General features: G+C 37.3%; 2 protein-coding genes and 1 pseudogene across 2 annotated transcripts; 2 read left to right on the forward strand and 1 right to left on the reverse strand.

Annotated features, from left to right (window-relative positions):
• The window catches only part of LOC148910627 (uncharacterized), a 124,898-nt pseudogene that overhangs the window by 77,409 nt on the left and 31,009 nt on the right, over positions 1-16,480 (forward strand).
• On the forward strand, positions 4,252-5,376 carry LOC148910631 (galanin receptor type 1-like). Its single transcript, XM_089031374.1, has one exon. The coding sequence runs from the start codon at positions 4,252-4,254 to the stop codon at positions 5,374-5,376; it is 1,125 nt and encodes a 374-aa protein (XP_088887500.1).
• LOC116292162 (adrenocorticotropic hormone receptor) lies at positions 8,958-14,834 on the reverse strand. The gene is made up of 2 exons (XM_089030989.1): positions 14,707-14,834; positions 8,958-11,163 (listed from the first exon to the last, which is right to left on the reverse strand). Exon 2 carries the CDS (start codon positions 11,143-11,145, stop codon positions 10,138-10,140), a length of 1,008 nt encoding a protein of 335 aa, XP_088887115.1. The 5' UTR covers positions 11,146-11,163; positions 14,707-14,834; the 3' UTR covers positions 8,958-10,137.

The following is a 16,480-nucleotide window of genomic DNA, read 5'->3' on the forward strand; positions in this document are numbered from 1 at the left end:
GGGCGTCTATTCTTATGCAAAAACAATCCATTGTTTCATCCCTCAGAACAATTCCTCTGGGGACTCAGTGCAAGGGGTCTATAATGTATTTTTCTTAGAAATACAGTATACGAAACGTTTTCAAAGCCTCCACGCTATTTGTCAGTGCAACAATTCATGGACATATTCAAAGTGTTGTATTTAACAAATTAAAAAGCCTTACCGTACTTCGTTCAGTAATAAAGCACACAGGAATTGGCGTAAGCACGAAAGAAGTGAATGCTTACGGCGCTTCCTAAGCGCGCAAGGTTCTACTACATCCTATAGCTTTTTTTGTAAATAATTCCAATTCGAAATAAAATTAGTAACTATATAATAAAACGAATAAAACAGCCTTACCGTGCTCCGTTCGTTAATAAAGCACATAGGAAGCGCCGTAAGCACTCCTTACACCTCTTTCGTGCTTACATCGCTTCCTGCGTGCTTTATTACTGAGCTGAGACGAAAAAGCGGTTTTATTTGATAAATAAACATGGTGGGATATTGTATATTTATCACAAGCCTGTTTTATCACAAAAGTTACAGCACCTGATCAGGAACGGATTTATAGTTCCTAATTATTTGAAAGAACGTTTTCACGTGATTCCTATTTTATTGTGCTTATTTTTGTCCCGTGGGTATTTAGATTTTATATATAGTTCATCTCTCATTCTAGTTTTCTTTTGGTTTGATAATGACCTACTCTTTTGTATTTATCACTTTGCTTGTAAAAATCTTCTCTATTATTATGTTGACAATATCTGATATATTTTGTTTTGTGATTTCGCGTAAGTCGCCAATATGTAAAAAGTATGTTTTTATAGACTTTACTTAATTACAGAAGGAAACTCTCTGCTTTCATAAGCCTGATCGTTTCAGGAGGTCCCCTTGCCATTTGTAAATTTCGTATAAAATCTATACTATAAAATATACTGGTAAATATACAAATAAATATGGCGAAATGAAAAGAAAAAAAAGAGAGATTCAACGTCCAAACGTCACATATATATTTTTTACTAGCTGCAATTCATTTTAAGTGTCGCATTTTTTAAATAAACAAATTAATTATCTAGCTCGTATTGGTGGAGTAGATTAGATTTACAGGTCCCCTGGTGCCTAAGGCAATATTGAACACACTTTTAACAATAACGAGTCTGTCTTTTTGTCGAGGGTCGAGGGTCGAGGGTACCACGTCGAGGGTCGAGGGTACCAAGTCGAGGGTCCAGTTTTACGTCGAGGGTACCAAGTACCAAGTACAGGGTAGACCGAATTACAATGTCTAATATGGAGGAGAATTTCTAACTATTGAAAATATAATTGAAAACCATTCGCGGCAAAGTTGCATTTGAGCCTCAAAGGTCATTTCCGGTTTTATACTTAGGCTCTGTCTGACAAACACGACCGATTTTGTAACGCCATGCTTGACACGTATTCAATACTATATATACTATTTCTTTGGAGCTCCGCTTTTAGGCAGTGCCTAAATCTATATTAAGTTTATATTTCCATTATCCTTGAAGAAGAAAAAAAAGAATTAAAAATAAAAACCAAACGAATATTTTGTATAATTGGTAACTACGTGAAAAATATTTCAATTTCATTACGTGGTCAACGAACAAATCTAATTGGAAACTTTTAAGTTTAAAAGACTGAACTTAGGAAATTAGGTTTGAACTTGGGAGCGAATTTCCCAACTGAGTTCCGAAGTTCGCTCGCTAGCTTGTTAGCTAGAAATTATATAACTTGAGATTAAATTAGCTTAACAACCAAAAACAACGGGACTTCGATTGAAGTTTGACTCAGGCGATTGTATTCAAAGTGCATGAGTTGCGATTGTTAGATATTGTTCAAAATAACGTTCTTTTGACTCTGTCACATATATATGTTTTTATGCTTTATTTTGTAATAATCGAGGTTAAAATCAACATGGAAGGGCCAATCTTCGGTTAGGAGGGAAAGACCACCGTGCATGGCAGCAATTTTATACATTTATAGCGAAGGGCTTTTTCAGGAAGAACTGATAATTCACCGGTTCCTTTTGGTAAGGAGCTGGTCGATGACAGAATAACAAGTAGACGACTACAATATCTAACAATCGCAACTCATGCACTTTGAATACAGTCGCCTGAGTCAAACTTCAATCGAAGTCCCGTTGTTTTTGGTTGTTAAGCTAATTTAATCTCAAGTTATATAATTTCTAGCTAACAAGCTAGCGAGCGAACTTCGGAACTCAGTTGGGAAATTCGCTCCCAAGTTCAAACCTAATTTCCTAAGTTTAGTCTTTTAAACTTAAAAGTTTCCAATTAGATTTGTTCGTTGACCACGTAATGAAATTGAAATATTTTTCACGTAGTTACCAATTATACAAAATATTCGTTTGGTTTTTATTTTTAATTCTTTTTTTTTTTTTTCCTTCAAGGATAATGGAAATATAAACTTAATATAGATTTAGGCACTGCCTAAAAGCGGAGCTCCAAAGAAATAGTATATATAGTATTGAATACGTGTCAAGCATGGCGTTACAAAATCGGTCGTGTTTGTCAGACAGAGCCTAAGTATAAAACCGGAAATGACCTTTGAGGCTCAAATGCAACTTTGCCGCGAATGGTTTTCAATTATATTTTCAATAGTTAGAAATTCTCCTCCATATTAGACATTGTAATTCGGTCTACCCTGTACTTGGTACTTGGTACCCTCGACGTAAAACTGGACTCTCGACTTGGTACCCTCGACCCTCGACGTGGTACCCTCGACCCTCGACCCTCGACAAAAAGACAGACGCAACAACAACTATGAACAAATGAAGTATGGGTGCTCAATTAAAACAAGACCCCTAAAGCGATGATACGCTTTATTATCATTTTGTTATCATGTCTCACAAGAAATTCATACTGATGATCACTATCTATAAGTTGCTCCCAGCATCTGTTATTTCTTCAACATGAATAAAACAGAAACCACTGAAGATTTGTTTCTCAGGGTCTAAGAAAATTATAAATTGTATTTTAATGTTTGTTAGGCGTGTTTGAGTCGTGAAGGGCAGTCGTATTTCATTAACATTTGAAATAAATTAAGCACAAGTTACGGGAACTGTTGGTTTATCGATGACGGAGATCTTAAAGTGGTTTTCAAATGAAAAGAACATCAATTGACCTCAAGACGGGCGTTGCTAAACCCCGAAACACCGAAACACCGAAACAGTACCAAAACGAAACACCAGTGTGCAAATACTTTTTTAATATAATAGTTAAAAGTAGTAGATCAGTGAATCTTTTGATTTTGAGAGCAACTGACATCATTTAAGACCAGTTTACAATGTTTTAAGAATCGTATTTCTGGAAAGTTTTATGTCATCCCTCTGTACTGTCATAATCCGATAATTGGGATTAAAACGTGACTGAGACCTAAATAGAGCAACGTGACAGAGTGACCGTGACCTATTCCATAGATTAATTACTTTAAAAAAACGAAACTGATGAGGGTCCTCGCTAGTCTGTAAGAAAAATGAGCAGTTAATTTTGTTCTTGGGCTAACACAACATCATCAGATGGACCCAAGAAACATGTAAATAAGTTCTTACACGCCGAACATTGCAGAACTGAAGCACAATTGAATTTAAAAGTATCGTTTTACATGATTCGTCCAAAGGAAACGTCCTGTGATTCGAGCGCGGTAAAAAGCTTAAATCACTGTTCAATATTTATGATTCAAACTACACAAACCTGCTAAATTTATGTATAAATCGAAAAAAAAAACTTATAGAAAAATAATTTATATTTTCCATGGTATTTTAGTTTGTCGTGATATTTTTTTGTCAAGCTTTGTTAAAAGCAGGATAATTCCCTCCTCGTGTTTTCGTCTTTGGATTGATCGAGCGACCGCCAACAGAGTAACTTTTGCATCATATCCATCACCACCAGCAATATAAAGCCAGGCTCCCGTGTGTCCGCCCGCAATGTGTGCAGAGTGATGACATAAAACTTTCCAGAAATACGATTCTTAAAACATCGTAAACTGGTCTTAAATGATGTCAGTTGCTCTCAAAATCAAAAGATTCAATGATCTACTACTTTTAACTATTATATTAAAAAGTATTTGCACACTGGTGTTTCGTTTTGGTACTGTTTCGGTGTTTCGGTGTTTCGGTGTTTCGGGGTTTAGCAGCACCCTCTCAAGACAGAGGTTGATGACAGTTTCACAGTAAAATAATCCCCCATGACATCGATATCACGGATGGCAAGAATGAATGAGCAAAGAGGCACATCTAGAAGCTCAGTATCTCAAAACATGATTTTAAATTTCACTACGACTGAAACGACACTATTCGGCAGCAAAACAAGCGAAGTGGATAGCTGGGTTTTGGTTTTTGACTTTCTATTTCACGTTGCCATTGGAGTAATTGGAACATTCGGGAACATACTTGTATTCAAAGTCATCCTCAGCCAACGGAAAAGAAAAGTTAGCGAATATCTGATTTTGAATCTCTGTGTTACTGATCTTGGAGCTTGTGTGGTAAGCGTTCCGCTGGATTTAGTAGAACTAGCTTTGAGGAGGTTTCCTTTTGGCAAGTTTATGTGCAGCGTTGCATATCCTTTTCAGACTGTTCTTATGGCGGTATCTGTTATGACGTTATTGGAAATGAGTTACGAGAGGTATCGTTTGATTGTAACACCTTTTAAACGACGAATAAACTCAAAGATAGCTATTTGTACGATTATTGTAACTTGGGGTATATCTAGTCTTCTGATTTTACCATATATGATGGTTCTACGCCTTGAAAATAACCAATGCATTGAGAAATGGCCCTTGGAATTCTACCGTAAAGTATATACAGTATCTGTATTCCTTGTCCTATATATTATCCCTCTTCTAATAATTACCATTTCTTACACACTTGTAATACGGAACTTGAACCAAGACTCAAGAAAACAAATTATGGAGTGTTTTGAATCGACATGTAATAGAAGTGCACATATGCGGAGTGTGATGATCTCCAGAGTACAACGCAACATGAAAGTTGTCAAGATCTTTATGTCTGCCGGAGTTGTCTTTGCGGTCTGTATGCTACCCACACATCTCTGTTGGCTGTGGCATGATTTTGGTTCGGGTTACACCAACAAACATTTCACAAAGCTTGTAACATTTAGTAACGTACTTATGTACTTAAACAGTGCAATCGATCCATTTATTTTTGGATCGTTGAAGGTGAGGCAGTTGTGTTTGGATATCACTTGCTGTCGTGTTTGTAGAGAAAAGCGGCACCGGGGAAATTTGTTTAGGCTGCGTACCACAACCAAGCAAAACCTGTTGCATACGACAGAACAAGAGGTTATACATGATCGTGTGACGAGCTTGTGAAGAATGTCGAAGTAACCTTTGATTCCCGCATGATGAAATAATTTTCTGTATCCTAACAAATCTGTGATAGCTAATTTTGAGCTCAATAAAGTCATGATAAAACGTGTTTCCAACGAATGATGCATTTAGCAACGGCTGAATGACAGGCAAAAGTAAAGCGAAGTATTGTCTACAAAAATGGCTATTTTGGATTAAATTCATCAGTAGTTTAATGTTGCATTTTGGTTGAGCATGTGATATCTAAAAGACTCGTTTCATAATCAATTTACCGCGATAACTCGAGCAGCTATTCACTGGCTAAAGAAAGTTTCAAAAAATCTAAAACACTTCTAAAACACTGTAAAAATAGTATCCAGAAAAACAGAAGAAAGGACTAAGAAATGGGAAGCAAGGCTCCTTGGGTACTATATCTTTTTCATCCGGTGAAATTTCAAACAGCAGGTGGTATGAAGAAAAAAAAAACGGATTATCTCTAAGTTTGAGGCTATAAAACAATGTCTTTAATTCTAAAGTCGTTTTGTTTTTATGATGTTGTTTGGAAGCAAAGTTTTTTTATGGCCTATATCTAAAACAAAGGTAAACAGAAAGACAAGAAAGAAAGACAGATAGAAAGTAGAGAAGAGCGAGGAAAGGAAAGAAAAGAAAAGGAATGAAAGGAAACTCCTGCACATGAGCTAATATAAATACTCTGGCGTTTCTAAATAGGCAAGGATTTTAAACAAGGCTTGTACCCTTGATAAATATGTATTCCGTTAATTATTAGGTGTCAGATAAAAGACATAAAAATGTATGTAAATTTCTCATTTTTCATCTAAAGTTTTCTCGACCGATATAAGAAAGATCTCTTCAATGGATGTGAAAAATATTTTTTGTGTATTTGCAAGGCTTTTTTAATTGACCGGGAACTGGAATTCTGTGGTGTGTACAAGCACGTACTTATGGACGGACGGAGGGACGGAATGAAGTGACGTATTCAAGTCATGAAAAATCAACGTGGATGGGTTACCAATTTTTATTTAGTATGGTGCTCCGGTATAACATGTAACGACGACGAAATTAAGTTAGTGTATAGATTATATACTTAATTAGTAAAAGCTCTTAGTCAACTGCTCCAGACAGTTTTAAAGCAAGAAAGCACAGCTCAGCCTTTTAGATGAAGATTGCTAAACTGTTAATGCTGAAAATTAAGAAAAAAAGTAGACCTTTCAAAGAAAAAGAAATAGAATCCTCATTTTCTTGAATTAAGAAAAGTCGCTTATAAAAAATAATCATTACATATTTAACAAGTTTTGACACGGGAAAACGTGTCAAACGGCTGGGCACATTGGATACTTTGAATAGAGTAGAAGATTATTTGGGATTTAGTCATTGTAAGACATAAGAAAGTCCGTGGATTCGGTTTGAATCTTTTTTTACGGTCAAATTGAACCAGCAAAAACGAGTCTTGGTCGCAAACCCCAAAGCAAGCCTCCGTCTCTCTGAGAACCAGTGGTATGGTGGCTCCATCGGCTCAAAAACACCACACAAAACATTATTGAACAGAAGATTCTCCATCTACAGAAAAAGTTTGGTCTCGAAAATTTACCTCAGAATACCCAGCGAGCAGAGTCTCCTTTACCTTCCCCCGAGTGAGAGAAAGGAAAGAAGACTCTTTCCTTTCTCTCACTCGGGGGAAGGTAAAGGAGACTTTGTTCGCAGGGTAACCTCAGAATGGAAATATTACGAAAAACGTATCTCTTTCCCTACACTTCTAAGTAAATTTGCACCCAAAACAATATGGCGTCGGAAACCGTGAAAGGAACTATAAATAAACTAATACAAAACTCGTGTGAGTACTCTTTTATGTAAATTATGACGCAGTAAATTCCTCGTCCACCCACTCGCTGAAGGTTTCGGCATGAAAATCCCTTTTTCATAAAAATATTCAACTAGAAATAGATACGTAAAACAAACACTCGATCGATCGATAAAGGTCAATAAAATACACAAACTGGACGACAAACTCGATGGAGATTCAATGTTTTGGCTGGTTTCAGGTGGTTTCAAGATGGTTTCAGGTCGTTTCAGGTGGTTTTAGGTCGTTCCTTGTTTTAGTAAATACCAATAGTACTATTTTAGATCAATGACGCAGTAGAAATTCCTGGCCTGCCCCCATTCAAGCTTACAGCATGAAATACGTTTTTCTCATAAAAATATTCGACTAGAAATAAGTATGTTTTGCTAATCAAACCTAATATCATTTTTCTTGCTAATAAAATAATCTAAAACTCGAGCGAGTACTATTTTACATCAATGACGCGGTAGAAATTCCTGGCCTGTCCATTTACAATCTTTTGTTTACGTAACCAATTCGAGTTGTATCAAAAAACAAAAATCGCACTTAAAGTTTCTAATTTAGCTCCAGTTTCTAATTATCTGCTTAGAACTACCAAATTAAGTTTAAAGTAAGTTGGATTAAGGCACTCTTACCACGAAAACCACATATGTTCAACCTCTTTCACCTCCTCCGTGTCCCGATCTTACAGATCTCAACATGCATTTTCACCTCGTGTTTCACCAATGTCAATCATGACGAGGTCCACCAATGGCATTCGTAACACTAAATTCCGATCATACCTAACTCACCAAAAGCAAATGTACTGTGCCCATAGGCCCAGCAAAAAAAAAAAAAAAAAAAAAGATCCAAGTCTAGAGGAAACGAAGAAGAGGAAGAAAAAAGCACTCCTAATACCGTGGGAATCGAACCAGCGTCCACCATCTTTAATTAGATAATTAGTTCCAAATATACAGAAGAAGAAAAGAACAGTGCCTTCATGCCATACCCCAAGACATCCGCTGGGTCGTCGGATGGACTTCGGACATGACGGCAATTAAGTCCCTCTGCCCTTGGTTGTACGGATTACGCAGGATAGTGTTCTAGCCGAAGCATCCGGGGAGAGACTAGCCGGCCCCCAGACCATATCTACAGCTAATCCCTTGCACTCTGCCACGCACTGGCACATCGATTTGAAGTGGAAAATAATCTAGTCTATCTGGTGTATTGTTTTTATGGCTATTGTTGTGTTAATTTTCTGAAATCGTGGCCCAGTTGAAAGAACTTGGGCTTCCAAGACACTAAGTCAAGCAAGTTTGAGTGAGATTAGTGCTTGGATGGGTGACCTGAAATTTATTACCCAACACTGTTTTTGAAATTCTTTTTATTTTTATTTTCTTTTAACTAACTTACTAACTTATTTTCATTTTCTTTGAAATAATTTACTAACAAATCACTTATGATTGTAAGCTGCACGGCTGCTAATAGCGCCTAAATACGCAGCCCGTAAAGTCCTCCACTGGTCATGATTGTGAAGCGCATTGAGACCATGTAAAATGGCTATTTGAACCAATCAGCACCGTGCAAAAAACGGCTGTTCCCTGGGCCTCATCGGGGGAGGAACGAGAACGAGGAGCTCTGGGTACGAGAATGTTTAATGGCGGACCTTTAAATTAGTTTATGATTAATACATAAGTAATACATAAAAAAATATACAAACATCTAAGTAAATAATGCATTGAAAAAAACAATCCGTCGGTATTTTTATTTCTGATTAATATTAATTCGACAATTGATAACAAAGCATTTATATTCGCGTCATATTACGTACAAACACACAGCAGTTCAATGTGTAATATTAAAACAAGATTAATATATTTTGTATGGGAGGATCAAAGAGTTTTAGTAGGGGAGGGGGGGGGGATGGGCAAGAGATTTAGAAGATGCCCTGTTAAAGCAATAGGACGTTTGCACGATGGCGTTATTGACTTCTACTACCACACCCCCTCGCACACTTTTTTTTTCCAGTTAATTAGCACCAACTGTCTTACAATTCTCATGAGGGAATACAAATTTAAATAAGAAAGAAATTTTGCCAAGCATTATGGTAATGCGAGTCAAATGACGCCATCAGGCAAACGTCCTATTAACACTATTTAATGTTAATTAACACATCAGTATAGTTCCAAGCTAGAAAGGCGGGGGTGGGGGGGTTTAATGGCCACCTTGTTACCACTTCCTGACTGATTCAACTGTCATTAGTAGCAAGTCACTCCAGTGAGACAAACGATTGCATGTGTAGATTATAATAATTGCTAAAGTTGGTTTTCGAAGCGAAATGATAAAAAATATCGCGATACAAGCGATAGACAATCGCCTGTTTTAAACGGGCATCAAATTGGTTTTCAATCTCGAAGCTTAAGCACATCATGGCTTTATACAGCTGTTTCAAAAAGAGATTGATCAGTGATGGCACTACTAACAGGAATTGTGGGGTATAAGAATTTCTTCACAGTCATTCCTAAATGCCTAAATAATGTCTGCACCTTTCAGCGAAACCTTATATGGCGAGTATTAGTTGACGCGGATGTTATTCGATTCATGTGTCCGTAAAAGTGTGACAACAGTTCTGTTTGGTGGTGCAATCACCGATCGCCAATCTCCGTTCGCCCCTTCATCCTGTATATGATTATGCTAAGCGTACTATTATATGTTTGCAAAGCTTGGACCATAGCAGACAAAATCCTATAACTTCTGGATTCATTTTAAACCAACTGTTTTCCACCAAGAGTCTGGAGGAAGTAAGGGTTGAAGTATTGGATAGGAAGGCGTTTATGAGCACGAGCTAATAAGAGAGACTATAAGAATGAGTCTCTTGCATACAGTCCATCTTGGCGTTCATATTATGCAAAAATCAAAGCACAGACTAAAACTAATGAAAATGCATTTCAGCGAGTTAATTCAAGTTTATCATTATTCCTTTGTTCGTTATTCGATGATTTTCTTTGTTTTACTTTAGATACAGACGGTATTACTTCGCTTGTTACATCGATTCGACTCACACAAGGCAAGGAACACGGACACCACTTCAGTACATTTCTCATTGCGCGAATAAACAAGGGCATGCGCAGGGCGTACAGAAACTGGTTGGCGGAGCAGTTGAACAGAGCTGATAAGAATTGGAAATCTCTTAACCAATGAATGGTCTCACAGTCACACGTGACACAAAAATTAATGACGTAAGCCATGATGCATGATGGGACATTAAAGAATATAAAGACGACAAGAATATATAGGAAAGCTCTGGTTGCCTTCTTTTCGTATTTTAACATTTTTACTTGTGAACGACTGCGGACTGAGCTAGCGCCTTTGTCGATGTGTGAATGAAGACTTTGGTAGATTTTCACATATGAAAAAGTGATAATTCCAAGCGTTGTCATGGTAGCAACGTTAGAAAATATCAAGACGAACTTGTAAAACCCGGTCGCGAAATATATCATAGAGATACTAAAGGACAGCAACCAGATGGCTATCGACACGTACACATCCTTATGGATAGCAATTTTGCGCCGGTATCTAGATGTCACTGTCAGATAACGGTCGATTGCCAGAGCAGCAATACTAAGTAAAGATGCCAGGCATGAAATGAAATAGGTCACGTGAACAATCCACAGAAACCTCGTAACTGGGTCACCGTGAGCCTCGCTTGCATGATACCATACAAAGATCGGTTCTGTCACGAGTCCTGAAATGAGGTCGGAGAAAGCTAGATTCAGAACGAAAAAGTTGAACGACGATCTTAGGTCTTTGATGGGATTCTTGAGTACTGAAATACAGATCAGTAAGTTGCCTGGAATCGTTATGACGGAGAGGAGAGACGCGATGACTGCTGTTGAAAGTGATAAGTTTCTTGGCGCCCAAACACCGTCACAGATACCATCTCTTCCGAATGGCATTGTGGTAGGATGAATAATCTAATAGAAGTGAAAAATGCTTTAATTAAAAGTTGTTCATAAAAGAAAAAGATTCTAAAACTAATCAACTCTCCACATATAAAGAGAAAAACCACATTCATGAACTTATTAATTTCACAAATTTATTTTGCTTTCGTCTTCCCTCCTGCGTCCATCGGCGGTCTGCGGTATACCCACTTCCTCCTACTCGCTGCGAGCCCCGCAGACCACCATGTATTGCAGTCTACTGACATTCCTCTACCCCTCCCCCACCCAAACACTAACCACCGCACAGTTTACTAATCCTATTCAAACATGATCCTCTTTAACAAATACACGTCGGATGAAAGTGTAGAAAGATGAAGGTTACTTTAAAGCACAGTCAATAAACATATCTCTTTTGGGAATAATATGACCATCGTTATTGAAATTATAGATATGTTTCCGCTTCGTTTATTAAAATCAAGTTCTACCTTGGAAATCGGCTTACTTCAGGCTTACATTATTATTTTACACGTAATTAGGATACATTATTAGCATAGGTAGATAGACAGGTAGGTAGATATTAGTATAGGTAGATGGCATATATAGTTATATATTATTATATATTATTACATAAACAAATATATAGTTTTATATTCTTTATTTGTATTTATTGCTTAAATTTTAGCACGGCACGCCTGAAAAGCAGTGTAACTTAGTCGTTAACCGTGAGTAAATAAAGTTCATTCGTTCATTCATTCATTCATTCACTTATTTTTGCTTTACAAGAGCGTCACGAAGGGGGACGGGGGAAGGGGGGGAGGGGGGGGAATGGTGTGGGGGTCCTAGGTGCCCGTGACCCTCGTTTCGTGGAAATGAAGTGATAAATACAACAACGATATGGCTTTAGCCTAATTTTAATCTTTTTCGTGTACCGAACTTTCGCTACCCTCTTCTTTTCGAAGCAAATCTAATAGTAAGTATTTACTGTGATTCCTGTCAGTGTGTTGAAGCATAAAAAGGCTGCGAAGCCTTTTCCACGTCCATTTTCCGCGTTTTGGAGGGAAAAGATCTGAAATGGCGGCTTTTTGAAACTGTGAACCCCCTTGGAAGAACCTAGGTATTTCAGTGCCTTAGCTGAGGAGGTGACAAACTGCACCAAATTCAAGTACTGTAAATAGACTCTTCGAAATGGAATAAAATTATGCCCAAATCCCATATCCTCTCTTTTCAAGCCAATAAACCTAACTTACTACCATTCTTCAACTTCTTGAGAAGCTTGTCGAAAGATGAAGTGAAGACTATTAACGATGAAAGAAAAGTGGAGACATCTGGCATCAGTTAAAGGCTGAGTAATCAATCTCAGCTTCTTTCAAGCATATATTAGGATTTAGGAACATTGAAAGTAATTTTTTTGACTCTTGATTTTTGACTCTTCACTAACATGAAGTGACATTTCTTGTTATCTTGAAGAGAGAAACACGAAATACTAAGACATTAATCATAACGATTAGAATTTTCTCAAATCTGATTGGTTGACAGACTGTCGTATTTTATCATTATGGATAGAACAGAATCACATTACTTTAACGTAAGACGCGCCTAGTCATCGAGCGGTATGAGATTTTTCATTAACTTTTCTTGCTTTTTCATTAAAATCTCTCTCATTGATTTTGATCATTTTTCTGGTCAGCATTGTTTATCTATGGTTTGTTTATAGACCGAATTGGACTCCATTCTGTCCTATTACTAATATTAATAGCGACCGGCAGAAGACTGCGCGGGGGATCAGATGCCCTTTACACCCTGTTTCTCATATTATTTCAACTTGACAATAACTTTAAAAGGAAATTTTTTTCAATAATGAGCAATAATGGCAAAAAGCGCCAAAAACTAGACTTTCGTATGAGTTTTGATCCCAATTTTCGCTTTAGGTTAACACTCACGACCTTTTTTAAACAGTTAGAAACTGATGTACTATGATAAAATGCTTGTTTGAAGCGGTATTTTCAATTGTACAAAGATGTTTCGTTGCATTTGTGTTAGAATGTAGCTTTGTCAGGCTTTTTTATAGAAAATGTATGGGAAATAAACAAATGAAGGCCTAAACCTCATTTTCGAATAAAATTTTTGCTTTGGGTTAACACTTTGATTCCACTTTCATCGATCATCTCCACTTCCAAACAAGTTAAACTTTCTGAATAACAAGATTTTAGCCTTTCTTCAAGAAAATAGTTTTTTTTGCGCTCACTGCTTGAATACGAAAAGAATTCTCTCTTAAACCTTTTTATTCTTAATAGAATAGATCTCATATTAATCTACAGTACCTATTAGCTTTGAAGAAGACTGATGCCAAATAACAATTGGCGTAAGCTAGCTTTTAATATTTCCTGAGTAAATGTAACATAAAATATTTAAAACATTTTGTAATTAGAGTTCTCAAAAAAGTGTTCTTAGCTTTAAAGTAGTTTTATAGATCCGGGATGTTTTATTGTGATCGAATAAAAGGAAAAGATTAATGAAATCGATAAGTCATATAATTATTAGAAATATATTGAAAAATATATTATAGATAACAAGACAAAAAATAATCTGCGTATGGTATGCCAATACTTATTAGAGTGACATATGAGTGAACACCAAAAAATATATTTATTAATTAGATAGTACGTCTGCATGTACATACAGTTGATCGAGAGAAAAAATATACCGCCAGGGGAAAAGATTCCGATCCAACTCTACTTCAGTGTGAACTTTCCTTAGTGGAGACCTTGCGAGTGTATCGAAAAGTGTAATATTTTTCTCGATATTTTGTGAAGTCTCTTCATGCATGTGTTATGCCTATGTTAAGCCACCTGTTCAAGGACTGGGACTGGGTCAGGAGTAATTGCTGAGGCAAATGTTCCATAATTATTGACATTGGTCATCGCCTTCCACTTTAAGATGCGAAAAGTCTAATCGAAACAAATGAAATCCTTCCAAAGAAAGGAAAATAATCGCATCGTTTAAGGATAAAGGGCTGGAGGTCCGGGCCCAGTTGTACGAAGCCTGGATAGCGCTATCCAGGGGACAAATTCTTATCCATTGGATAAGTTGATGCTGTTATCCAATAAATTTATCCATTGGACACGATTTATCCGTTGAATAGCGCTATCCAGGCTTCGTGCAACCGGAACCAGTTATGTAAAAATAAATTTAAAAAGGAAAGAGAAAAACAAAGAGAAAAACAAAACAAACCAATGTGCCATAGACACAGACTATGACAAAATTGGGTTGACAACAATAAGTTCTTTAGTAAAACTGTGGCTTTCAAATACAGACACTTCAATGTAATGAATTATTCGATACTTTTCTAAAGAACAACCCGGAATATCATATTAAATTTCTCTGCTAACTCAATAGAAATTCGCACGTTTTTCTACTTTTGAAAAACAAAAAATAAAAAAGATTTATCTGTTTAATAAAAGTATGCATCGTTTTCTATTAGAGTTTGAAAGTTAATGTAAATACCAAGTGAATACCAGTATTTAGAAAGCGAAATTAAGATCTGTAAAGATGGAAGTAATGATTATTGGAACTTACCTTTAGTGTTTTCAAAGCTTCCTTCGGTCGTTTTAACAACGCATGCGTCACTTATTTATCGTTCATTATTATTAGTTTTATAAGTTTTACATTGAGTATTGTGCGTGCAAAAGTTTGAATGAGTAGCTATTGATCATTGTTTGTCACGCGTATCTCGTGTTTGGATCACTGATGCTTCGTCGGTCAGCGGTAGATGCACTAACGAACGGAAAGCCCTCGTAAAACTCTTCATTCTCCAAGCATAAAGAAACTGGTTGCCCGAACAGTTGACCAATGCGCACAAGAGAAGGAGGTCACGTGACCAGTGGATGAAAATACAACTGCAGCTTGAGCAAAAGTTGACGACAAAGATGAACACAAATGCGGGTAAGTTGCATATCGTGTAGAAGATAAGAATAGCTGTAAATATTCTAGTCACTCGCCGCTCTCTCTCGGCACGTTTTAGTTCTATTTGTGAAGTCTTTTCGTTAGCAGATCCCATGGGCTGAACAGTTAAGACTCTGGCTGTCGTGCTCCTTATGCTGCAATGGATACGTATGAAAGCTATCACCATAGCAACGAATGTGACAATGATCATTAAGATTGCAAAGATGAAAGCGAATTTGAAATAACCAATTTGGAAGTAGATACAAGGAAATGTAAAAGAGAAGATCCAGATCGCGACGGACATGTTAACGGCTCGTTTTCTTGGAAGTTTTCTGTGGTAGTTGGCGTTCACAGCAATCGAACGTTCCATGGATAACATGGCGATACTTAGGAGCGAGGCTGTACATCCGATAAAGAACGACATGTGAGGTAATGCGTACCACGTGATCACGGTATAACCGAAGGCTTCCCTAAGACATAAGCAGTAAGAATATAAACAATGCCGTGGAAGTCAGTTTGGTAGATTGGGTAGTTAGGTCCTTGTCATGATTCATCGTCAATCATTGTGAGCTTACCCACAAGCTTTACACAATTACACAAAAAAAATACAAAAATTTTGTAACTCGAATAACAAAGAGTAATTTTCATCTAGGCCCTTTCTAGATTGAATTAGAATTTAGGAGTTGATTTTTGCGGAGAAGGAAAACCGGAGAACCTGGAGAAAAACCCTCGAAGCAAAGGAGACAACCAACAAACAACTCTACTTACATACGACAAGAGCAGCAGGTAGGGGGACTCGCGATCGATGCCAAAGATATACGGGTTTAACTCGCGGATTTACGAAGACGGGTACAGCAGATTTACGGGTATTTTGGTATCGTAAACGGAGGTTAAAATATTCCTTAGATATACATGACCACCATCAACGACATTCAAAACAAAACTGTGCGCAGGCTCGGAAATCAGGTGATGGATAACTCAGACGCTGACTTTGTCTTCGCTACATTTATGGAGGGAAAGACAGACAAAACTATTAGAAGAGTGTATGGATTGTCAGTGCCTCGACAACCATGTTTCGACTACCTTTTTTTCGTGTCCCAAAAGATGTGCAACCGCGTCTAGAAGAGTGTATGGATCGTCACTGCCTTTTTTTGTGTCCCAAAAGATGTAGATTCGTGTTCCAAAAGATGTGCAGCCGTGTCCCAAAAGAGTGTATGCGTGTCCCAAAAGAGTGTATGCGTTTCCCGAAAGATGGGAGAGGAACGATTCGTTCCCCTATCGACGCCGCGGTAGCTGCAACAAAGTCGCCACGTGGCCTGGTATGCGAACTTCCCGTATTGTCTTTTGCGCTCGGTAGAGACCTTCCAAGATTTCCAAAAGTATTTGTATTGTCCGTTGCTTTCCCAGC

The sequence above is a fragment of the Actinia tenebrosa genome, unplaced genomic scaffold (assembly GCF_029948245.1).
Source record: "Actinia tenebrosa isolate PJP-AT-01 unplaced genomic scaffold, QUT_ActTen_1.0 PGA_scaffold16__25_contigs__length_10494907, whole genome shotgun sequence".
NCBI classification, from domain to species: domain Eukaryota; kingdom Metazoa; phylum Cnidaria; class Anthozoa; order Actiniaria; family Actiniidae; genus Actinia; species Actinia tenebrosa.

Coding starts and splice junctions, on each gene's coding strand:
- LOC148910631 (XM_089031374.1), top strand. CDS start 4,252: ATGGCAAGAATGAATGAGCAAAGAGGCACATCTAGAAGCTCAGTATCT.
- LOC116292162 (XM_089030989.1), bottom strand. CDS start 11,145: ATGCCATTCGGAAGAGATGGTATCTGTGACGGTGTTTGGGCGCCAAGA.